The sequence below is a fragment of the Spermophilus citellus genome, assembly GCF_964194105.1.
Source record: "Spermophilus citellus genome assembly, chromosome: 2".
NCBI lineage: Eukaryota > Metazoa > Chordata > Mammalia > Rodentia > Sciuridae > Spermophilus > Spermophilus citellus.
Genome location: NC_138183.1, coordinates 156,385,393 through 156,411,157, shown reverse-complemented (window position 1 = coordinate 156,411,157; position 25,765 = coordinate 156,385,393). Strand labels below are relative to the sequence as shown.

General features: G+C 38.9%; 2 protein-coding genes across 2 annotated transcripts in view; one reads left to right on the top strand and one right to left on the bottom strand.

Annotated features, from left to right (window-relative positions):
- LOC308642889 (centromere/kinetochore protein zw10 homolog) overlaps window positions 1-14,306 on the bottom strand; it is a 332,905-nt gene extending 318,599 nt beyond the window's left edge. Inside the window, exons 1-8 of the mRNA XM_081282270.1 lie at window positions 14,127-14,306; window positions 12,241-12,375; window positions 6,732-6,833; window positions 6,281-6,358; window positions 5,967-6,126; window positions 4,371-4,523; window positions 3,814-4,005; window positions 648-811 (exon numbers count right to left, since the gene is read on the bottom strand). Of these exons, the coding sequence (XP_081138396.1) occupies window positions 648-811; window positions 3,814-4,005; window positions 4,371-4,523; window positions 5,967-6,126; window positions 6,281-6,358; window positions 6,732-6,833; window positions 12,241-12,375; window positions 14,127-14,231 (1,089 nt within the window). The 5' untranslated portion in view covers window positions 14,232-14,306. The remainder of the gene's footprint in view (window positions 1-647; window positions 812-3,813; window positions 4,006-4,370; window positions 4,524-5,966; window positions 6,127-6,280; window positions 6,359-6,731; window positions 6,834-12,240; window positions 12,376-14,126) is intronic.
- Window positions 14,307-19,711: 5,405 nt separating this feature from the next.
- On the top strand, window positions 19,712-20,401 carry LOC308642588 (putative claudin-25; the record flags this gene model as incomplete). Its single annotated transcript, XM_081281711.1, has 1 exon — window positions 19,712-20,401. The coding sequence occupies one exon, from the start codon at window positions 19,712-19,714 to the stop codon at window positions 20,399-20,401; it is 690 nt and encodes a 229-aa protein (XP_081137837.1).
- Between the last annotated feature and the right edge of the window lie 5,364 nt (window positions 20,402-25,765).

The window sequence follows — 25,765 nt, the reverse complement described above, 5'->3', positions numbered from 1 at the left end:
TAAATAACTGCTATACTGTATTTAGGGAATAATAACAAGAAGAAAAGTTTGTACATATTCAGTAGCAATCAAAATTTCTTCCAAACATTTTCGATCTGTAGTTGGTTGAATCCATGGATGCAGAAACCACAGACACAAAGAGTCAACTGTACAAATATTCCATTTCAATGTTAAAATTTCAAACCCAACACACAGAAAAAGTAAGAACCAAATGGTCATTTAGGTCTTAAAGCAAACCATCAGTCACCACGTTTAAAAATATATAGTTTTCCAGTCTTAAATCTATTAGGAAGAATATCTTCAACAGAAACTTGACTCTGGTAAAGGTGCAAAAATCTTTATAATAAATATACCTTTTTTAATTCAGGGAAATACTAAAAACAAGCCAACAAGTGTCACACAAAGCCTACTATAATTGATACAAGTATTAAAAAAAAAAACTTTAAAAATACATTTAAATAAGAAAACATACTTCCTCAAAGAGGCAAGAAGTCAGAAAAGAAATGGAGTTACAGAAAATTTGTTTCTACTCTGTATTTATAATTTTTTTCAAGATATAACCAAAGAACAAAAGATCTGAAAATAAAAACAAAGCCAACAGCAATCAATTGTGTCCCAAAACCTTCTATAATATCTCTGCTCTTTACTTCTTCATATTGCTGTAGCTTGCTGCTATTTGTTGGAATAGAATAAACCAAGCAGTTTTTGATGAGACACTCAGACAAATCTTCCCAGATTACATCACCAAGCATCTCAGCCAATATGATCATAGATGGTTTTTCAATTTCTAAGTCAGTGTCAAGAGGCAAATCTAAATTCAAAAAACAAAGGTTTTAAATGAGAAACCATTTACAATCCTCAGATATTCTTAAGCTGCCTAGTTTTCCAGAAATCTTTCATTTTAAGATGATGGGAAAGAAAACAGTCCAGATAACTCTATGCCATCTCAACTATGTTGTACAATACATGACATACAATTATGATTTTTATTTTCACTACTCAACTGAATTTTGTGTACTAAATCGCTGCTTATACTCTTTAAAAAGGTACAAGCCATCTACATTGTAATCACCTACTTTTAAGCTACTGATCTGATTATACGACAAACAGAAGATCTGCACTCAAAAATTAAAACTAGAGTAAAATCCCACTTTACTAATGAATAAACATACTTTTTCATCTCTGCATAGGATCTGTTTATCTTAAATAAATTATCAACAAATACTTTAAAGTTATATCTAGTCTACTAAACATATTTCAATGCCTCCTCTATAATTATCTCATGGTAGTGTTATCCAACACATTTTGAAAATGTTATATTTAAAATATCCTATTAATTGCCAGGTGTGGTGGTGCACATCTACAATCCTAGCAACTCAAGAGGCTGAGGCAGGAAGATTGCAAGTTTGAGACCAGCCTCAGCAACTTAGTGAGGCCCTAAGCAACTTAGCAAGACCCTGTCTCAAAATGAAAAATAAAAAGGACTGGGGATATGGCTCAGTGGTTAAGTACCTCTGAATCCAATCCCCAGAACCGAAAAATAATAAATAATACTTAAGAATATTGGCTGTTGAGCCAGTACAAAAGGCAGAGGAACAATAAATGGGACCAGGTATTTTGGATCTAGTTCTGACTTGTCAAGAAAGACCTTAAGAAATAAAAATCTTAGAAGATGACCATATTACCTTCAATACTTTGTTATATCTAAAGTTTAGGCCTATACTGTCCAATACACTAATAACCAGTCACAATTTGCTACTGAGCACTTGAAATATGGCTAATATTACTGAGGAACTAATTTTTTTAAAAAACTTTTAATTAATTTAAATTCAAGTTTTCAAATGGAACAGGGAGCCTTGTAGTAATGGAATAGTCTGTAACCTTTTTTTTTTTTTTAAGTACTGGGGCTTGAACCTGGGAGCACTTTACCACTCAGCTACATCCCCAGCCCTTTTTTTTTTTTTTTAAAGAGAGAGTGTGAGAGAGAGAATTTTTTAATATTTATTTTTTAGTTTTCAGCGGACACAACATCTTTGTATGTGGTGCTGAGGATCGAACCCAGGCCGCACGCATGCCAGGCGAGTGCGCTACCGCTTGAGCCACATCCCAGGCCCCAGCCCCAGCCCTTTTTACTTTTCCACTAAGTTGCTTAGGCTGGCCTTAAACTTGTGATCCTCTTGCCTCAGCCCCCAACCCACTACGATTAGAGCTGTACACCCTCATGCTTGGCTTAAAGTGAACAATCTTAAGGAACATTTTCAGCAAAATTAGTCATTTAAAATCATAAGGATCAACAAAAAAATGTGATTTTTACCAAGATCTAAACTTTTTAACTTTGGCCTGTTACAAAACGACTTGGATTCTTATGCCAAATGAAAATAATTTTCAGATGAAGAAATGACAAAAGAAACTATTATTTAAGTTTTCTTCATTAATCATGAGGAAAATATATTTTCAAACACGTGAAAGAGGGGCTAGGGATATAGCTCAATTGATAAAAGTGCTTGTCTCACATGCACAAGGCCCTGGATTCAATCCCCAGCACCTCCAAATAAAACCTAAGATTTTTTTGGGGGGGGGAATACCAGGGATTGAAGTTGGGGGCACTCAACCACTGGGCTACATCCCCAGCCCCATTTTGTATTTTATTTAGAGACAGATCCCACTGAGTTGCTTAGTACCTCACTTTTGTTGAGGCTGGCTTTGAAATCGTGATCCTCCTGCCTCAGGCGTGCGCCACCGTGCCCAGCATGAAAGATTTTTAATTAAGCCAGCATAAAATATTGCCCATAAAACATAAGATCTTTCTAACAATATCAAAGATCAACTGATTCAATTTGTGAAAAAATGCAAATACTTTTCTTTAGCTTTAGATGATACTTTATAGATATACTTTGTCTAAAAGGACTTCCAAATATACAGAGAAATGCTGTCAATTCACAGCCAACATCAATCTTATGGCATATATTTTTTAAATCTTTCACATTTGTCAAAGAAAAATTTCAGTTAGACATGAAAAAATTAGTTTCTATCACAACAGTGTTCCAGTGCCATGTTGGGTTAAAAAAAAATCCAGATTTACTGGAATCTTAAAACAAGATACTGATGATTTCCTTATTATTTCATTCCACTGCATGATAAATATTTGTGTTGGAAGTTTTATTCTGAAACAGACTATATGAACCATGTAACAAATATAGCTGTTAAAATCATTCAGTTTATAAGTATGCAAAGATTATAAGTTATCCCTGGTTTAAGGAAATGTCGAAAGAAACAGAAAACAGAAAATATAATGGATCCTATACTCTTTAATGCTCATTAGTTAAGTTTGCAAGAGATTTAGAAAGATTTATTGCACTATTATCTTCAATATTTTCTTAAAAGAAAAGGAATGCTTGCCAAACACTCAAATAATCTAAAATACAAAATGGCAATGTACTTGTTTTGCTACCGATATCACATTATAGATAAATAAAGTATATGCAAATTTTCCAATTTATATATAAATAGATTCTCAAAATGTAATGTTACTAGAAGTTCAGTAAGAAAATTAGATCCTGGCATTTAACTAAATTACAAATACAGAATCTGGTGGTACCACTGATGACAAGACTTGTCAATATAGAGCAGGGAAGAAATGCAAAGTAGGCAAGAAATAAGAAGGTAATTACTTTGTTCCTTTGGCATCACTTACTTCTGATCCTCCCTTCATTCACATTACAGGCATTTCAACTTTAAAATAACATAATATTTACTTTATAAAACAATATTTGTTTTTCCAAAGTATAAAAGCACTATTTTGGGGATACACACCTAGAAGCTGTTTCTGAAGCACTTCTAGCACGAGTCGGATCTTTTCAAAAACTTCGGATGGTGATGGATGTTCCAAGTCAGTCACGAGAGATTCGAAACGAACAATAACTATATTAGGCTGGCTTTCTATCACTGCATAAAGGGATGGGCAAGATGCCAAAGGCCTAAGGATATACTTCAGCAGCATCTGACCTAAAAATCATATGAATATTCACCAAAAATCATAAGGAAACTTCTAAAGAGTAAACATGCAAAAAAAAAAAATCTATTATCTATATAGTTCATTCTCAAAACCAAAATACATATACTATGACTTTGTGCACTACAAGTATTCCCACTGAAATTTTCTGATTTTAAAAAACAAAATAAGTAAATAGAAACTATGTTTTTTCTAAAGGAAAAAAGAAAAGATACAAGCCCTTTTTTGCCTTTAAATGAATCATGAGGCAAAACACTGTCATAAATATTCTCCAGAATATACTTTATAATCTTGTCATCCTTTTTAACACTAGGCCTCCTGTGCCTTTAATATGAATGAAACAAACCATGTGCTTTACCGAATGATTTAAGCTTAGTGTGTAGTTCTCCAAGGATAGGAAATGCCAACAAGACAGAACTCATGGATGGCATAAGGGTCTTCTCCTCTTTCTGGGATTGTTCAGTACACAAATGAAGTTCTGTTTGCAGGCAAGATTCTAAACTGCTGGTATCTAAGAATAAAGGGAAAAAAATATCAGCTGCTTGAGCAATACACGATCTCCTTTCTACTCCTCAGAGCCTATCTTCCACTGAGATTTCTAAGCATGTAGTTTCATTACAATATATTTTAATACAACCAAATATTAATTATGACATGCATGTCACTGGCATCACTTTAAAACAGGAAATGGTTTTTTTGGTATGTCCAGAGAAACAAATTAATTGTAAAAGATGACTGCCTAAAAGAAATGCTTACTAAATATATACTGAATGACAAACTGAAAGCAAAGAACAAAAAAATGAGTTCCTAGTTCTATAGACCTCCTTTTCTATGTTCTTTTATTTTGGTACCAGGGCTTGAACTCAGGGGCACTTGAGCACTGAACGACATCCCCAGTCCTATTTTGTATTTTATTTAGAGACAGGGTCTCATTGAGTTGCTTAGCACTTCACTTTTGCTGTGGCTGGCTTTGAATTCATGATCCTCCTGCCTCAGCCTCCCAAGCCACTGGGATTACAGGTGTGAGCCACTGCACCTGGCTTCTGTGTGCTTTTTTTAACAAGAGATATATCTGCCTGGGCTGGGGTTGTAGCTCAGTGGCAAAGCACTTGCCTTGCACCTGTGAAGCAATGGGTTTGATCCTCAGCACCACATAAAAATAAATAAATAAAACAAAGTTATTGGGCTAGGATTGTAGCTCAGGGGCAAAGCACTTGGCTCACACATGTGAGGCACTGGGTTTGATCCTCAGCACCACATAAAAATAAATAAAATAAAGGTATGCTGTCCATCTATAACTACAAAAAAATTATAAAACAAAGTTATTGTTTCCATCTACAACTAAAAAAAGATACACCTGCCAAACAAGTTGTAATATTGTGACAAAAAGCCCAACACACCTGCCATCTTCTCTTCAGCCTACTTGTAAGCAGAATCCAAAATTGTTTTCCAAAATTACTTCCTTCAAAATACTCATATTTCCCCCAAGAACTGAAAAAGAACTGAGCCAAACCCATCTTCTACCCATAGTCCCTCTTGCTCTGCCCCTCCTGCCTTCTTTCCTCAGCAAGAGAGAATGGCTAAATGGTTTCCTTAAGCTTTCCATCCAAGACAATTGCTGGGATTAGTTCTGTTGAATTAGGTACATTCTATGAGGCTCTAAGAAACTTCGCATGGTCTCAAACTACTACCTCCTTCTCCATCCCACTCTTACCATGTAGACCTTAACCACTAATCATCCATCCTCACTTTCCTACAGAAGGGGAAAGAAAAGTGGAAGGAAAGTAAACTGAGGGCACTTCAGGAACTCCTTGTTTATTATAAGGTTTCAACATAGACTTGGGGGACTAATAACTGAAACTTCATCTTCCAATACAAAATATTCAGAATATATTCAGAGTTCAAACTGGTTCTGGCAGATTAAGCAAAGCAGTCCACCTGAGGTCAGAAGCACCTTTTGATGATGGGAACTTCCATACAATCAACTTCTGCCACTCTTCTCCAAGGTGATAAAGTATGTTCTGTTTCTGTATTGTGAGCTCCATGCTGAGAGATTTCAATATTTTTAAATCAAAGCATTTTCTGGATTTAAATAACTTCAAACATTTCTGTGCCTCGTTGTGAAATGGAAGCATTGTTAAATACTCCACCTGGACTCAGAGAAATTAAGAGTATATTTGTATAATAATAAAGAATACACAGAACACAACGTATACTAAGAACAAGGATAGCACTAATTGGTTATGTTTTACAGAAAGCTTTTAGTACCTCTTCCAGGTGCTGAGCAGCAGTGACATATTTCTTCTCTGTTAATGCACAATTATATTCTTCAATAGCAGTAGAAAACTGAAAAGAGAAGTCCAAGTTATGAAGTATTTTATTGTATACCCCCTAGTATTTCAAGTCTGTTTTTTAAAAATATGAAAAAAGCAGGGCACAAAGGTGCTTGCCTAGAATCCCAGGGACTTGGGAGACTGAGACAGGAGGATCATGAGATTGAGGGCGGCTGTGGCAACTTAGTAAGACCCTGTCTCAAAAAGTAAAAAGAACTAGGGATGTAGCTCAGTGGTAAAGCACTTCCAGGTTCAATCCCAACTGAACCCATAAAATAAAATACGAAAAAAAATCTTGGTCAGGAAATATGCACTGAACAATGAGAACTGGAAAAAAATTACTTTCTCACCATCAAAACATTAACATTTGAGCTGAGTTTACCAACCTCTTGTAGCTGTTTAAGCAAACTCAGGACTACTGAGTCTCTTTCCAACTGTTGTTTCAAGTCTGAAAATTCAGCAGTCGATACATGAAGATCACGACGGACCTAATTCATACATACAAAATAAGTACTTTTAGTGGCAGATGTCATTCAAGGAAGAAGTCATTTTGTAATCAATAATATTAGCAAATTATTTTTAAAAATAAAAATAATCTCTCTAGCTTAAAACACAAACTTTTAAGCTATACCATACCTAAGAAATAAAACCTTTACAGCTAATCAATAAGCTAGTAGGTCAATATAATTCATGTTGAAATTTAAATACTAGTCTCAATTGCAGTAAAATCACAGAAGGTATTGAAAGAGAACTTAGAGGTCCACTTAGTCCAAACCTTTATCCTGTGTAAGAATACCCATCCCACATGATCCCAGTGGTGCATGCCTATAATCCCAGCAACTAGGGAGGCTGAGGCAGGAGGACTGCAAGTTCAAGATCAGCCTCAGCAACTTAGCAAAGTCCTAACCAACACAGTGAGACTTTGTCTCAAAAATAAAAAATACAAATAGTGAGGATAAAGTTCAGTGGTAAAGTACCCTATCAACACAACTTCCTCATGAGATTTTCTATTCTTAAACAGTTATCTTTCAGCAGATTTCATCCACTTAAATTACTAGTAAGGTATTCCCAGTTGCCAAAGTGATATCTGTAACTGAAGAGTTTTAACTATTAGAAAGATTTCTTTTTTTTTCTTTTTTAATCTTGGGGACGATATTGCACACCTATAACCCCAGAAGCTCAGGAGATTAAGGCAAGCTGATTACAAGTTTGAATTTAGCCTGAGCAAACTAGAGAGAATCTCTCTCAAAATAAAATAAAAAATTATCTATGTTGGCATAGACTATACTAGGGTAGCCAGACCTTAGGCTGTAGAATAAGTTTGCTAAGCTAAACTAATATAATTTTTTTAATGTATCTTGAGTCATTGCATTTCAAAGTCTTTTTTTCTTTCTTTCATTTTTTTATAATACTCTAGCCTTCATCTTAATACAAACTAACTGTGCAAGTCCATCTGGACATCCTTCAGGTACCTTAAATTTAAATATCCCAAATCTTCAAAACACCTACTCTTTCTCTATATTCTCTATTTCAGTGAATGGTATATCAATGAGCTAGTTCCCCAATTATTCTTAACCCCTGAACCTTGCTTTCACTTGCCATATCAATATATCCCAAAGATCCTAAATCTTAAACGTTACCAAGATTTGTCCATTTTTCTCATCTCCCTTACTAATGACTTTAGATCAACAAACCATTTTTCCTGAATTATTTTAACAGCATCTAACACTCTGCTTTCCCATTTCCCAATCTCATTTCCCTCAAGTACTTTCTTCAAACTGCATGCTGAATGGGACTCCTAAAATTCAAATCAAATGTTATTCCCTTCTTAAATTCCTCCATGGCTTTGACAATGCCATCCATACTACTAACCTAATACAAAGTACTTGCTTACCTTTCTAATCTCTTCTCACATCCCTTCCAATGCAGTTCATAAACATCAGTCATATGGAATATTTGCAGTCCTCAAAAGTGACAATTCTTCATTACCTCCATACCTCTGCAATGTTATTCCTTATGCCTTCCCTTGTGGCCTAACCACCTAATATTCAGGCCTTGGTTTGGAGACTATTTCGGGCGGGAAGCCATTCTTGGCTACATCTCCTCTAACTAGATTACTCCTATTTACTACTGCATTACACTATTTTACTCATCTATATCTGAGACTTATCTTTGAAATAAAAACAATCTCATTAGCAATGATCACAGTATCTTACATCTTGCAGGTACTTGATAATTATGCCAAATATCTGAACAATTTTTCTTTGCAACATTTACTTACTAAATTTAATTCCCCTTCTTAAGCCCTAAATATCTTTTTCCCATATGATGGGAGTTAAATATTGAAAATGTCTCTTCCTAAGGCTTACTATCTTCAGTTTCTTGCTTCTTTCATTGTTCTTCAATGGTAGTGTTCAGAACCTTCTCATCCAGACCAACCATCTTTCAAACTACAACAATCAGAAATTAACACATTTCACCAGCTATAATCTGCCCACAAAAGGTACACAGAGCCCCCCATTAATGTCTTCTTTTAGTCACTCCATCTTTTTTCTCTTTTTGGTATTAGGGGTTGAGTGGGTCAGTTGAACTGCTGGGCAGTTACATCCTCAACCCTTTTTGGGACAAGATCTAAGATACTGAGACTGGCCTCAAACTTGTAATCTTACTGCCTTAGTCTTCCACGTCACTGGGATTACAGATGTTCACCACCATGCCTGACTAAGATACTTCACTTCTAACAGCATGGTCTAACATTGCATTACTGACTCACTGAACAAATAATCAATGAAGTACAAATACACTCTGGGAATATTCTTTCAAATGTGCCATGGTTGTAAAGTAACAGATCTGGGGTGAGCAGTGCTGGTGATTGAATCCAGGGGTGCTTTACCACTTTTTTATATTATTTTAAGACAGGTTCTCACTAAGTGGCAAAGGTTAGCTTCAAACTGCAATCCTCCTGACTAGGCCTCCTGAGTCACAGGGATTACGGGTGTCAGCCACTGTGCCCTGATTTATTTTTATTAAAAACACTAATTAGGATGATTAAAATGATCATGAGTGATTGTTAGGGCTTCTAACAGACTTTCTATGTAACCAACAGTTTTCTCATTTGTGAGTCAAGTTCTACATAGAACTTTAGAAGAAAACATTTGTTCTTTAATAACTATCACACAGGGAACAGTGTCCTGTTTCTTCTTGATGGTAAAGACTTAGAAAATACCTCAACATCATGATTTTGGTATCAAGATCCCTGAGAAATAATTTTATACAGACACTTAAGGTTAGATTTTGTTTAAATATCTAGTATCAGCATGTTTTCTTCCAAATGGTATTTTACTTATTAATTTATTTAGGTACTGGGATTGAACCCAGGGGCACTTAAACACTAAGCCACATTCCCAGCCTTTTTAATTTCTATTTGAGACAGGGTCTCGCTAAGTTCCTTAGGAACTCTTAAGTTGTTAAGGCTGGCTTTGAATTGCAATCCTTCTGCCTCAGCCTCCAGAGCTAATGTGATTACAGGTGTGCAACACTGTACCCAGCTATAATGCTTATTGTTTCTAAAAGAAAACTGCAGGGAAAAAAATCCTGGTGAGCTAATATATGAGCAAATAAATACTTTAAAAAGTATACTTTAAAAAGTTTTATAATTATTATTTTTATTGATGCATTATAATCATACATAATAGAGGAATTCGTTGTTAAAGCAAATATTTGTTTCCAAATTGGCCTGTTTATTTACTCCTGCTTACTAGAATGATGACAGGACCCCAGCAAACATGGTAAACATTTCTAAAATCTGCCAGACTCTACATAAGAATTATTTTAAGCACTAGGCCCACAAATTGATACTGTACAAGAAGGGCACAGATCCTGTTTGCTCAAGGAAAGTAGCTTGATGGCAGCAAGTACAGTGACTATGGTAGGCAAACCAAACCAACTTTCCAAGAGACAGCCAAAGACAAGGAAGATTGTGCTGAAGCTTCAAAGTGTTGAGGCCAGATACAAATCTAAGAGAATGCTGGCCATTAAAACACACATGTGGGCTGGGGATGAGGCTCAAGCGGTAGCACGCTCGCCTGGCATGCGTGCGGCCCGGGTTCGATCCTCAGCACCACATACAAACAAAGATGTTGTGTCCGCCGAAAATTAAAAAAATAAATATTAAAATTCTCTCTCCCCACCGCCCCCCTCTTTAAAAAAAAAAAAAATTAAAAATAAAACACACATGTGGGGCTGGGCTGTAGCTCAGGGAAGAGGGCTTCCCTAACATGAGTGAGGCTCTGGGTTCAATCCTCAGCACCACATAAAAATAAACAAATAAAATAAAGGCATTCTGTCCATTTATAACAACTACAAAAAAAAAAAAAAAAAAAAGATGCATGTGCTGGCTGTGGTGGCGCACACCTGTAATCCCAGCAGCTTGGGAGACTAAAGCAGGAGACCACAAGCTAGAGGCCAACCTCAGCAACTTAGCAAGGCCCAAAGCAATTTGTGAGACACTGTCTCAAAATAAATAATAAGTTCTCTCTACTTTCTGATTGTCATGTCCTGAGCTTCCTTCCTTTGCCGCACCCTTCTACCTTGATGTTCTACCTCACCTTGGGCCCCAAAGTATGGAGCTGGCTGTCTATGGACTAAGACGTCTGAAACCGTAACATCTCTACAGTAGAATTCAACCACAGAAGAGAATTACTAGCAACAGGGGACAGGGGTACAGAGGGTAACATTTCAACGAGAGCAAAATAGTAAAAATCAGGTTCACTGGGGCTGGGGTTGTGGCTCAGTGATAGAGTGCTTACCTACCATGTGTGAGGCACTGGGTTCAATTCTCAGCACCACATAAGTAAATAAATTAAACGTCCAATGACAACTAAAAAAAAATTTAAAAAAAATCAGGTTCATCATGGGAGTTAATACAATGTTCACAGCATGTTCCAGAGCCATGAACCCGAGAGCTCAATTACCTGAAGAGTTTAGAAATTGGTGGGGGGCGGGGGGAATCAATAAAATAAGATGGCTCCCTTGAAAAATAAATAAATAAATAGATGACAGATAGGGCTGTGGATATGGCTTAGTGGTTAAGCACACCTGTATTCAACTCCCAGTACAAAAAAAAAAAAGTTTATTATTTTACAAAATGTTTCAATTCGCCTATAATCATTTGGTTTAACTTCCATTTACCAATAAGGAAAGTGATGTCTTGAAAAGCTTGTGACACACACCTGTATTCCTACTGACTCAGGAGGCTGACATAGGAGGATCACAAGTTCAAGGCCAGCCTCAGCAACTGAGTGAGGTCCTAAGCAACTTAGTGAGACCCCTCCTCAAAATAAGCAATAAAAAGGGCTGGCTATGTAACTCAATAGTAAAACATACCTGGGTTCAATCCCCAGTACAGGAAGGAAGGATGGAAGAAAGGAAGGGGGCAAGAAGAGAGGGATGGTAGGAAGGAAGAAAAGTTGTGTGGAACTAAGTTGTCTTAGAAATCAGGAAGCGGAACTGCCTCCTTATAAACCTACCCAAAAAATACAAAACTATTCTAGGAAAGTAGAGATATATGGTTCAATGGTAGAGCACCTGCCTAGCACGTGCAAGGCCCAGAGTTCAATCCCCAATACTGCAAAAATTTTTAAAAATTGATAAAACATAGGCACAGTGGTTCATGCTTGTGATTCCTCCAGCCTCACCAGCGGCTGAGGCAGGAGAATCTCGCGCTTAAAACTAGCCTCAGCTAGCCTCAGCAACAGCGAGGCACTAAGCAACTCACTGAGACTCTGTCTATAAATAAAATACAAAACAGAGCTGGGAATGTGGCTCAGTGGTTAAGCATCCCTGAGTTCAATCCCCAGGGTCCCCCCAAAATTGCTAAAAACAAACTATTCTTACCTCACTCTCTATTCTGGATTTCAGCAGGTCAATATCATCAGATAGTTTATCCACCTGGGTAACAAGGTCCTGTGCACTCTGCATACTAGGCAGAAATTCACTGTACTTCTTGCTGATCATATTGCATACCTCACCCTATAATATTAAAAAAAATCATAAACAGTGAGTTGAGTAGGGAACTAACTCTGCTAACAATACATAGCTCATTTTCTAAGAGTCATCTTGCATGTGGGATTTTTCTTAACAGTTAACTCACAGCACTCACCTTCCCTCCAAGCTAATGAGCTTCTTTTAAAAACACATTTCTCCCACCTTTAAGTGGCCCATACATTACCAAACATCAACAGTGCCCCAAAATTGTACAAATGCTGGAAAAAAGAAAGGTGAAGCCAGAAGTTCTCATATTGAATATATCAGACTGTATCCACCAATTTTAATCAGATATCTAATAGAAAAGTAAATGGATAAATGAAATCAATTATATGTATACCTCAATCTATTTTTATCTTCTAGCCTATGAAATTTTAAGGCCTACTCTCAAAACCCAAAATAATGAGCTTCATTATCTCCTTTAATTGAGATTATCTTTATAAACAATCTACCCTGCATTGAATTATTTAATGCTTTGGACAATACAAAAATAAATATGCTTTTAACAAATTCCTTTTTGCTAGGAAAGATTCTATACACTGCAGTAACCAAAAAAAAAAAAAAAAAAAAGACTGAAACGTAATAGTCACAAAATCCTCCAGAAAAACAAATGAGAAAAATCACCTCTGGGATAAAATGAGGTTATTTTTAATGCAGGAGATTAATTTGAGATGGAAAATGAAAAATGGGTAGAAATACATTGAAAAATGGCAGAAAGATAGACGTAAATAATATGAGCAAAATCTGGGAACTAGAAAAAACAAATTGGACCTGAATGGACCATAAAAATTAATTTCAATTGGTTTAAGATTTAAGATGATAAAGGAAACTAGTCAAAGGAAATGTAGCTTAGGTCTAGAAAGGTAGGAGTCTTGAGTGTCATAAGGTAGCTTAAATAGGCCCTTTCCATAACATTAAACAGTGGTGAAAACCCCTAAAATCATGTAATGGAAATGTCAGTGATAGGTATACTTAAAATTTCAGAAACCACTTTTGTATGATCAAGAGTCGTTAAGAAGCGATCTATCTTTTGACTTTGTGGTGTGTGCCGAACTTGTTCCCTTAGTCTAGACTTAAGCAGGTACATAAAAGTTTTAATGAAAGTCACTGAAGATGTGGGCCAATACTGGCAAGGTAATATCAGTACAAAATGAAACTGTGTGGCCAGGAGCGGCAGGTCCATGTATAATAATGGCATAACCTTCAGCACGGCCTCAAGTACTTGGGGATGAAGAATAGTTTTAAAAACATATTCAGAGTTCAAAAAGAAATTTCAGGGAGGAGGACGACGCAATCCTCCCAAAGCTATTATTTCCACCCACAAATGGAAGACTGGGTGGAGGAGATGGAACACTCACAGATGGGTGACTGGTCTGGTCCTCTGTACATCTCAGACGCTCCCTCTCAGCGCTTCCAGCTCCACCTCCCGCTGTGCTGGTCTTTCCCCAGCTCCTTCCCCCGGGTGCACCCGTCCCCAGCCTAACCACTCCCTGACCCTCGCCAAACACCACCCCTCCCTCCCGCAGTCCCAGTCCTCCTCTACGCCGGGCCGCCCCTGGACTCCCGTCGGAGCGCTCTCCCCAGCCCACACGCCTCTCCTCCCACGCAACTCCCCCACCCGGACCTCCCCGGTTGGCCCCACTTCTGAGACACCGGCTGTCTTTCCGGCTCCTAGAGAGTCCCTAAACATCCACCCGGCGCCCCTTTCGGGTCAGAAGGCGCCAGCCCTCACTCACCTTGATCTCCTCCACCCTCCGGGTCAGGCGGCTGATCCGGGTGCCGAGATCCTCCTTCTCCAGGCTCCCCGAATGAGCCAAAACCTCCGTCACGAAGGAAGCCATCGCTAACACGGGAACCTACGCCGACGGGTCACTTTCTCACAGCCACCGCGGCACTCCAGTCCCGCCGGCAGCCTCCGCGCGTGGCCTGCCGGGAAACGCAGTCTGGCGGGGCCCCGGGCGCGGCGCGCCAGCGCGGTCTACACTACAGCTCCCAGCAGGCCCCGCGTCGCCCCGGGCGGGGCTTCCGCGGCGTTCCGGAATTGGAAAACTGAGCTGACGTGGTTTCCTCCTTAGCTGCATTCAAACGTTTGGTCGCTTCCCGCCGCTTTTTTCCTTGACGAAATGAATTTTTTTTTTTTTTAATCTAAACCAGTCAAGTGAACCTTCCTCAACTTCACAACGTTTAGAGGTGAAATAATCTAGTTGGAAAATCCCAGGAGCCCATCTTGATCCTTCTCGTCAGATATTCCCTTTCAGTGCCCCCTGGAGCGGTGCGTGGAAGTGGAGTCGCCTCATTATAAATAAAAGGATATTTTGCAATTGTCCTCGGCATTTGTAGTTTATATTATATCTATGCGCATTATATTGCATTTGTGTGACACATTACAGAATTGTAATTGCTTAGGTATAAATAACCTCAGTCTTTGTGCACTAGAACAAGATACTTTACTGTGTTTTGTTTTTTGTTTTGGTAGTGATGGAGATTGAACCCAGGGGCGCTTCACTGCTGAGCCACACGCCTGGCCATTTTTTTTTTTTTTTGGAATGGTCTTGCTAAGTTGCCGAGACTGGCCTCAAACCTGCCTTACCCTCCCCAGTCTCTGGAAATATGGCATGCATACGCCATAGCTGGTAGTTAACATTTTCTATCAGAGATTACAAATCAATTTTATTAAAAGCTTTTGAAAATTAAGTTTCAGACTGGAAGTTTAGTATTGATTATTGCATACTGGAGGATGTTCTTTCACATTATACTATGTGTGTAAATGAGTTCTTTTTAAAAAAATATTGAAGACGGGCGCGGTGGCAGTGAAGCATGCCTGTAATTCCAGCAAGTGGGGAGACTGAGAAAAGAGGATCCCAAATTTGAGGCCAACCTGGGCAAACACTTAGTGAGACCCTGTCTCAAAAAAATAAAAAGTGCCGGGATAGAGTTCATTGGCAGACCACCTCTGGATGGAGAGGCTGGGGTTATGGCTCAGCGGTAGAGTGCTCGCCTCGCATGTGCAAGGCCCTGGGTTTGATCCTCAGCACCACATATAAATAAATAAATAAATAAATAAATAAATAAATAAATAAATAAATAAATAAATAAATAAAGTTATAAAAAAATTATATATATATATATATATATATATATATATATATATATATATAGCAGTACATTATTTCTCTGGGTGGTGGGCTTATAGTGTTTATTCTCTTTTCATGTTTTCAACAATAAACATGTACTGTTGGATTAAAATGTTATCCTTCTTGGAAAAAAAAAAAGATATCTTAGGAGAGCTAACCTCAAGTAGGCATTGACTCTATGATTCCTGCCAATTTTATGTGTCTGTGGGACAATCTGCTTATCCTAGTGAAGCAAGGGCAAATTTCTGTCCTGTATGCAAAGGAAAGGAAACCTGGATTAAGAAAAGTTGCTGAAGGACAGATGTAATATCTTGGGATGGGCCAATCAACTTCCTTTTAGTAGACTTGTATGCCTTAATTTGAATTCTTTTTTTTCTTTTCTTTTTTTTTTTTTCGGTACTGGGAATTGAACTCAGGCTTTCGGCCACGGAGCCACATCCCTAGCCCTATTTTGTATTTTATTTAGAGACAGGGTTTCACTGGATTGCTTAGCGCTTTGCTGTTGCTGAAGCTGGATTTGAACTATAAATCCTCCTGCCTCAGCCTCCTGAGCTGCTGGGATTACAGGTGTGCTCCACCAGGCCTGGCCTTACTTTGAATTCTTAATGTCACTAATAATAAATGCCCAATGACATAGAAAGACCTACAGATAAAATTTCTGAAAACTTGTATTGCATATTTATTGAGCAGTTACTATGTGGCAAACACAATGCTAGGTCTGGAAATCCAAAAACCATGAATAAATAATCAGAGGAAAATATGATATTTACTGTTTTGAAGGTATATGAAGAGATGGATCCAGATTTACTGGAACCTAAATCTTATACAGTTGCAGGGAGGGGGAGGACTCCTTAAGAAAAAGAATATAAAATAATATACAAAATTAGGTTCAGTCTTACTACCCCTTAGCAAGGTGCAAAAGGCAGAGGAAATATTGAAGGAAGAGTACCCAGTCTGGATGAATCAGGGAATTTTACAGTAAGGAGGAAGCTTTGAGAATCCAAATAAGTGCTACTTTGCAGTTGAGGTTCTCTGATCTTCTTTCAGGAGACCAATCAATATAGACCTACAAACAACAGCATAAGTTCATGCCTCTCCTTAGGTATAAAGACCACTTAAAGGTGAAGACTTTCTCAGAGTCCAAAGAAAAGAAGCAAGAGCCAGAGGAAGAACAAAAAGCACACAGAATGGATAAGGATTGGTATGCACAATCAGTGTATGCAGGAATAAATGAATGCTTGAATAAATAAAAATAATAATAAATGAATGGGGTTTTGTTTTCTGTCACCTTACTGTTATGGTTTGGGATACAAAGTGTCCCCCAAAGATTCATGTGTTCAAGTCTTGGTCCCCAGTGCAGCAAAGTTTAGAAGTGGGACTTTTGGAAATAACTGGATCAATGGGGCTCTGGCCTCATCAGTAGGTTAATCCATTGATAGCTGAATGGACTATTGAGAAGTCATGGAAAGTGTAAGAGGTGGGACCTAGTAAAAGAGTAACTCCTTGGGCATGCCCCCATGGACTGTATCTTGTCCCTGTTCTCTCCCTCTCTCTCTATCTCCTTCCTGGGTGCCACTACTGAATAGCTTTTCTCCACCACATCCTTTTACCATGAAATTCTGCCTCACCTCAGGCCAAAGCAATGGAGCCAGCCAATCATGGCCTGAAATGATGAGCCAAAATCTTTCCTCATCTAAGTTGTTTCCTCATGTATTTGTCACAGTGGCGAAGATCTAACACACTGACTTCTTACTAGTTCACATTTATCGTGGGTTTATAGGTCTCCCTATTCACAAATTTTCACAGATCATCAGAAAACGGCAGAAAAATCAGGAGCAATGTTAGGATTCCTCCCAATCTATCATGGTTCACACATACGAGGCATATCTGTATTATGGAAGGAAAGTATCAAACAACTCTTGCCATGAATAGTACAAGCAGAGAACATTTCCAAGTTTGCACATGTTATTAAAAAAACAACAGAAGGAGGCTACAATTTGAAAAGACATACTATGTATTTCAAAATAGTCACTTTGGGGGCTGGAGATATAGCTTAGTAGTAAAGTGCTTGCAGAGCATACATGAGAACCTGGGTTCAATCCCTAGCACCATGCACATACAATTCTTTGGTGGGGAAGAGTGTGAATGTGGATGAAACAAAACTGTTAAGAGCAGATAATTTTTGAGGCTGGGTGAGATATGGGATTCATCCATTTTTCTACTTTTGCATGTTTTAAATTTTATGAAAACATAAAAAAGAGCATTCCAGATGCTGCTGCTTGCCTCCCTCCCCTGTGCCATTGACAATCACTGGCATACCAGACTACCTCAAGACCTCAGTTAGGAAAAGTCAAAACCTTCCTTTCTCAGGAGGTGCTTTCACTCTGCTGGCTGCCCACACCTGTGCTTTCACTCCATATTTAGTGTATTGTGTGAAGTAGGCTAAACCATGAGGGGAACACAATTGGTCAGACATTTGTGACTTCAGTAAAATAAATCCTGGTTTTCTTCTGTTTTGCCATAAAGACTAAGACCAACATGCTGTTTCACCGGTAGGCAGGGGAAGGGCAGAAAAATCACCCCTGCAGCTGGGGACAAGAACATGAAACTTCCGAAGTCCAAGCCCTCTGCTTCAGGTGTGGTATCTGTTGCCTGCTAACCAGAACTTGCAGTTATCTAATGAGGCTATATGGTGGCAGTGTGAAAATGAAATACAGATAAAGCATCCAGACCAAAGTCTGGCATTTAGTCATACTGAGTAAATGCATATTATTTCCTTTCCTCTTCAATCCTGCTACTTGGCAGCAACAACAAGCAAGAATGGAAGCTAGTATGATTACCATCTGTTTATAGCAGCCTTCCTAGCAGGAGCAGCTGCAGCTGCAGCCCCCTGGGAAGGAAGCACTTCCCTTCAGGTGTGTCTAGGTAGGTAACTTGAACTGGGAAAATTCTAATTTTTTTAAATGACAATATTTGTGGGCTTTCTGTTTACAAAAATATTAAATGAGTCCGGCATAATGGCTCAGTGGTCAAGAGTTCCTGAGTTCAATCACCAGTCAAAAATAAATAAATAAATAGATAAGAAGAGCTGGGAATGTGACTCAGTGGTTAAGTGCCCCTGGGTTCGATCACTGGTACAAAAAAAATTAAATGATAAATTCATTAAATAATACATAGAAAAGCACAAATAAATAAAAAGCTATCCATAATCCTACTATCAATATAAGCAGGGTTAACTTTTTATCTGATAAACACACACATACATATCATGTGTCTTACATATACCCTTTATATAAAAATGAAATTGCATTCTGTATGATTATATACTATTGGTCATCTGTTTTCCTCAGTTAACAACATGAATGGATGATATGTCAAAATACATTCTGCAGTCATATATAACTAAAAAGAACAAATGAAAAAATATTTTTAAAATAAAAACAAAACAAAAAAAAACAAACAAACACAGTGATGCCACCAGATGGACTTCCATGGAGTTGCTGGTGCTGAGAGACCAAGCCAATTATAAAAAGCAATTGTTAGCACTACAGAAACCTATGTTACAAGTTTTCTTAATCACAAAATATCCATTTAATTAAAATGTGTAAAATAAAGAAAAACAACAACAACATTAAAAATCCTTTTCATGTCATTAAAATCTCTTATAGCATCACTTTAAAATGACTGCCTGGTATTAAAATTTACCATTACTAACAACCTTTCAACAGACATTTCATAATTATTTGTATATGTTCACCAAAAAAACTAGATAAATTCCTAGAGATAGGGTGCTGGATCAAAGTTTGCACATATTTAAATCTATAAAACATGAAGTCCTATTGCCTTCCAAAAAAGATTAAATCAATGTATATCCCCAGAACATTTTTCTTGAGATCTCAGAGATGGGGAGTGATTTTAAGTTTATGAACTATTGATGGCTTGGCATATGGCTTTTTACCTTTCATGAGACCCTCCGCCAAAATCCACACCTACATCCTATCTGGGACACACCCACTAAACCCAAACATTGCCAAGTTCCTGACACCTGCCTCAGCTGCTGCCTAGAAAACTAATACAGGAACCCTCTACAAATGTGCAAGACTTTCCACCCCAGTCTCCTAAAAATAGTCCCTGCCAAGGAGTTCCCGAGGCACTCATACTCCTCTGCCTCTGGAGGGGAAACAACTATGGCCTGGAGTTTCCGAGGGAGAGTCCAGCTTGGGGGACTGCTTCTCTCTTTCCTTGGCTGGGTCTGCTCCTGTGTCACCACAATCCTGCCCCAGTGGAAGACTCTCAATCTGGAATTGAACGAAATGGAGACCTGGATTATGGGGCTTTGGGAGGCCTGTGTGAATCAGGAGGAAGTTGGCACGGTGTGCAAAGGCTTTGAGTCCTTCTTGTCTCTGCCCCAAGAGCTCCAGGTATCCCGCATCCTCATGGTAGCCTCCCATGGGCTGGGACTGTTGGGCCTTCTGCTTTCTGGCTGTGGATCTGAATGCTTCCAGTTTCACAGGATACATTGGATATTTAAGAGGCGGCTATGCCTCTTGGGAGGATCCTTGGAAGCATCAGCTTCAGCCACTACCCTCTTTCCAGTCTCCTGGGTGGCCTATGCCACAATCCGAGACTTCTGGGATGACAGTATCCCTGAGATTGTACCACGGTGGGAGTTGGGAGATGCCCTCTACCTGGGCTGGACTGCTGGTATTTTCCTGGCTCTTGGTGGACTAATCCTCATCTTCTCCGTGTGCCTGGGAAAAGAAGATGTGCCTTCTCCGTGGATGGCCCATCACACAGCCCCAACATCCTGCACTCAACCAGAGGAATTTGATGGCTCCTTCCACCTCACCCCAAGACCTATGAACCTGCTCATCTAGGACTGGCGTCTGCCAAGGAATCTCTGCAATAAAGAAATGTCAGTAGAAACCCTTCTCTTCCTTATCCTTTATCACTTCTTTTTTGCTCACCTACTTTTGGGGGAAGGTTGCCATCCCATCTGTCGAGAACTTGATTATCTTGGTGATACAGTGATCTTCATTTCAGAATGAAAAATTAAAGGTACAGTGTCTAACAAACATGTTTATTTCATTTTGAGAGTTTATTTATATGAAAGTGCTTTCAACAGAGCACAATGGCACATGCCTGTTATCCCAGCAATTTGGGATCCTGAAGCAGGAGGATTACAACTTTGAGGCCAGCTTCAGCAACTTAACCAGGCTCTCAACAATTTAGAGAGATCCTATCTCAAAAAGGGCTGGGGATGTGGCTCAATGATAAAGTGCCCCAGGCTTCAATCCATGGTACCAAAAACTATGCTTTCAAATTCATTAATTATATGTTTGATCTTTTTATTACTAAAAAAAAAATATTACAAAGTTACATCCATCACAGAAAAACCTAGTGTGAAGAGGCACTTGTATATAGCTTGAAAAGATGACAAAAGTGCTTTGGCAAAGAAAAATGAATTTTTGACCCATATAGCACCTTAGGATAAAAATCTTTCTTAGGGCACAGTTTAAAAGGGATATTCACAATAGACTGTTGCTGTCTTATAGATTCTTAATATCCTAGAGGGGAGATGGTAGCCTCCCCTGGGCTGGGACTGTTGGGCCTTCTGCTTTCTGGCTGTGGGTTTGAATGCTTCCAGTTTCACAAGATACAATGGATATTTAAGAGGCGGCTATGCCTCTTGGAAGGATCCTGGTTTCTGCTACATTGTGAAGCCATATGAGTGCTCTGCTGTTATCCTCTCTTGAAGGTAATAATCAGAGTAAGTGAGAGACAGGGTGACCAATCCTTCTGATTTTCCTAGGACTTTGTAATTCCACTGTTAAAATGAGAAAAGTCTTGCGTACATTGGGACAAACTGTTTACCAGAGGGTGACTGTGCCCATTCCTAGCCAATGTGGATATGTATTATCACACATTTATCAGCTTCTTGAAAATATATTTAACATGTGCAAAATCACTTTATAAACCCCTTAAAATTTAACTCAGTGTTAACAGACCTACCCAAGCTGTGGCTATAAATGAAGTCCCTTTCCTAACAATAATCCCGGTTCTTGTTCTTTCCCACTTGCACAGATGGGCTCTTTCCTGACTGCCAAACTCTGGGGCCTCTTGGAGTATTTCTGCAGGTCCTACAGGAGGAGCCTCCTGGTGCTCCTAAACCTGTCTACTGCAATCACCCTGTATATCCACCCTGCTCCCCTCACTACCCCACTCCCACTCCCACTCCCATATTCAGATGAAGAAGAGTCACCATTGACCCTGCCAACAATTTAGTTAAGGGTGATGGTTCCCAGAGTCTCCAAATAGGTCATTTCTCTAAGTTCAGGCACACACTGGATTCCATACAGAAGTAGGAAACTTCCCTTCCCCAGCGGGAACTGAAGCGTCATGATGTCTCTTGCCTCTCAATAAAATAGCTTCAGCATCATGAGATAGCCACTACTCAAGAAGGAGTACACACACAAACAAATTTGCCTAAGTAGCCCACGTCAGTATCCTCCTTAGAAAAGTACCACCCTTTTTCCCTGAGGAAATAGAGTCTGCAGAAGAACAACTTTATATTCAGCAATTTTTAACTTTCTACCCAGAGCAGGTTTCTCTGGGATTCATATTTTCTCCGGAAAGGTTTTTTTTTCCTTTAGTATGTTCATTTGTATGCATCCACTTGACATATACAAATCCAGAGCCAGGCATGGTGGCAAACACCAGTAATCCCAGCAACTCCAGAGGCTAAGGCAGGAGGATCACAAGTTCAAAGCCAGCCTCATCAACTTAGCAAGACCCTGTATCTAAATAAAAAATATAAAGGGCTAGTAATGTGGCTCAGCACCCCTGGATTCAATGCCTGGTACCAAAAATAAATAAATAGATAAATTTTTTCTTAAAAATCCAGATATCCCAGATAAATACACCTCTCAGGACAAAGGCAAGTCTGCATCAAGGATTATTCTGGCCTTCCCAGGTAAGTCAGAAAACTGCTTTCAATGCCTGTTTTTTTCAGCTACCCCTTCTCAATGGTGACAAAGCTCTTTGGGCCAAGTTTCAATGAAGAACGAGATTCAAATCTCCTTCTGTCCCTACAGTGTCTACAAGAAGGGACTATCACTCACCCATCTGATCATTTATTCTCTCATTTAATAAATGTGTATTCAGAATCTACCATGTACCAGGAACTATATTGGAAACCAAGAATGAAATAGTAAATAAGACAAAATGAATTTCTGCTCCTCATTTGGGCAATCAGGGGAGGCAGATATTAATGTAAAATCACTCAAATAAGTGTAAATTATAACTGTTAACAAATTTCACAAAGTTCAAAAGGTATATGGTTCTATCAGATCATGTGATTGGAGGAACCAGACTTAGTCAGGGAATCATGAGCAAGCTCCCTAAGGAAGAGGTAATTTTTTTTAATTGCCCATGGACCTTTATTTTTTTTTATATGTGGTGCTGAGGATCAAACCCAGTGCCTCACACATGCTAGGCCAGCGTTCTACCACTGAGCCACAACCCCAGCCCAGGAAGAGGTAATTTTAAAAGGTAAAATAGTGGAGAGCAGTTCTCGATGAAGAGAAAAAAAAGTATAGGGTGAGACTAGTGATGTAGGAAGGAGCCAGACCTTGTGGTGCCCTGTAGGCCACAATAAAGGATATGCTCATCTCTATTCTCAGGATCATAGGAAGCCAAGCATGTGGCCTGGGAACAAAAGCTCAGCACCATTTGACTGCAGCAGTAATTTGCTCTGTTTGTTTTCTGGTACTAGGGATTGAGCCCAGAAGTGCTTAACTGCTGAGCAAAATCCCCAGTCCTTTTTGATATTTTATTTAGAAGCAAGGTCTCACTGAGTTGCTTCAGGTCTCAATAAATTGCTGAGACTGGCTCAAGATCCTCCTGTCTAAGCCTCCTGAGCTGCTGAGATTATAGGCTTGTGCCACAGATCTGGCTTGCTTCCGGTTTTCTAACAGCTTGTCCCTGTACATTTCCCCAAAACAGACTTAGTTGTGTAGGGTTTAAGAGTGTTCAAATCACTTTTGTGAATCTTGGTCATCTTATGTAACATATCTTGAAATTTTTTTCATGCAAAGAAAGCAGCTATTACTGCATTTGTGTTGTCAATGAGGAAATTGAGATTCAGGATTTAAGCAACATGTTCATGACAATTATTAGCTGCATGAGGACTCAAACCCAGGTTTTGATGTCATGGCAGGCCAACTTTTTTCTCCCCAGCCGGCTGCTTTACAGGATAGGCTATCTAGACCATCCACAAGTACAAAGAAAAAACTAACACAGAAGCAGAAGGGAAAAAAAAAAAAAAAAAGACCTACCAAGACAAACTTCGTTTGTGCTTATGTTTAGGTCCCATCAGGGTCTTTGTTGCCAGATGGCTCACCTGCTCCTGCTGGTGGCTTTCCCCAACATCCTTATCCCATTAATTCCATGTTCCCAGGTGCTGAGGACATTTTTTTCAACAGCGTTTGATTATGCAACTAAAGATTTGTTAAGAAAATATTCTGTCTTCTCAACTATCCTTTTAAAGGACACAAAAGTTTTTGTTGTTGTTCTTTTTTTTTTTTTTGGTTTTGTTTTGTTTTAATGAACAAGTGGGTGGGACTGATGAATCACAAGTGTTCAACAGCATTTTATCCCCAGGAGTGAATGTGATAAGCATTCTGGTGAGAATCTACTTTCAGACAAAAAGTCTGAGGAAGGAGACACTTTTCACCTAAAACTGCTACTTTTTTTGACGAGAGGGGAGGAGGCAGGTACTGGGGATTGAAGCCAGGGGTACATTACCACTGAGCCACACCACAGCACTTTTTATATTTTATTTAGAGACAGGGTCTTCCTGAGTTGTTTAGGGCCTCACTAAATTGCTGAGGCTGGCTTTGAACTCACATTGATCCTCTGCCTCACTCCTGAGCTGTTGGGATTCCAGGCACGCACCATCGCACCAGGCAAAATGCTACTGTTTTTATCCATCTGCACTGAAGGTGAAAATAATGAGAAATAAAAATAAAACTAATTCAATCTTTAGCACAACCTTTTCTCATTTAGATCTGTGACAAATTATCTAAGGTTGAAAATATTTATTGTGATTATATATAGAAGATATGTAGTTATGTGTATGATAAAAATAAGGGAACATAAACCAATCAGCATTTCAAATCAAAGCTTTTATTATGTGAAAAATATTGTTTAAAAAAAAGCAACCACAAACAACTCAGGGATTAACCAATTTAATGCAGTTAGAATTCTGTGTGATTTGGTGCTGTCTTCTCTACCATCCTATCTATGGGCCTGAAAATTTCACCATTAGTAGTTAAGGTATGTCCCAAGATCCCTATTAAAATATTCATATGTTACCCCTCTGGGCCTCTGAGACCAGCTCCAGGGAAAGCACTGTAAGAAGGAAACTGATGTGGGTTAGATACACATGGGATGAGAAGAAATTTGGAAATGGTTTCACAGGCTTCTGGTCAGGAAGTGTTTTGTATTAACCAGGGTTAGCACAGTTAGAAAATTGGTCAGGAAAATGTTGGATTGCAGGCACTAGCCTTTAACAGGAAACTGAAAGAAGCTGGAGTTTATTTTCCATTCTACCATTGATTGATGTATTTTCCCAAGCAAGTCATTATCCTCATCTCATCTGCATTTATAAGATGTAGAATAGACTTTTCAGTTGCCTACATTTTGAATAAAGTCTCAAAGTCACATGCCATGGGTGATTTGCATCTCAAGAAAGGCTCAATACATTGCCACTTAGAGGTCTCCAAATGGCCAGCCTTAAACCCAATAGCCTATGAAAGAAATGCATCCAGGTTCATTAAGGGAGAATTATAGGAAGGGGATTCATAAGAGTTGAGAGTATTATGATGTTCTGTGCCTTCCCCATGAGGAATGGGGTAGACATACCTCAAAAGAATTACCTGAATAGTGTTGTTCCCAGGAAGGAAGCCTGATACCCCATCCCACTGCCACCAAGCTGCAGAAACTCTGGGCCCATTCCTACTGCCACCAGAATGGAGTTCACCAAAGTTCTTGGGAACGCCTGACTTGAGATGTAAAGGCCCAGAAATAGGTGCCTGAGCACCACTGAGGTGGTGGACCCACTGAGGCTTGCTGGAGCAGGATAGTGGCAGTGCTCTGCCTCTTACTGGGGTGAGGTGAGCATTCCACAGCGTAAGTGGACTCTGAGGAAGGGAGTTCCAGCAATATTGTCCTAGGGGACT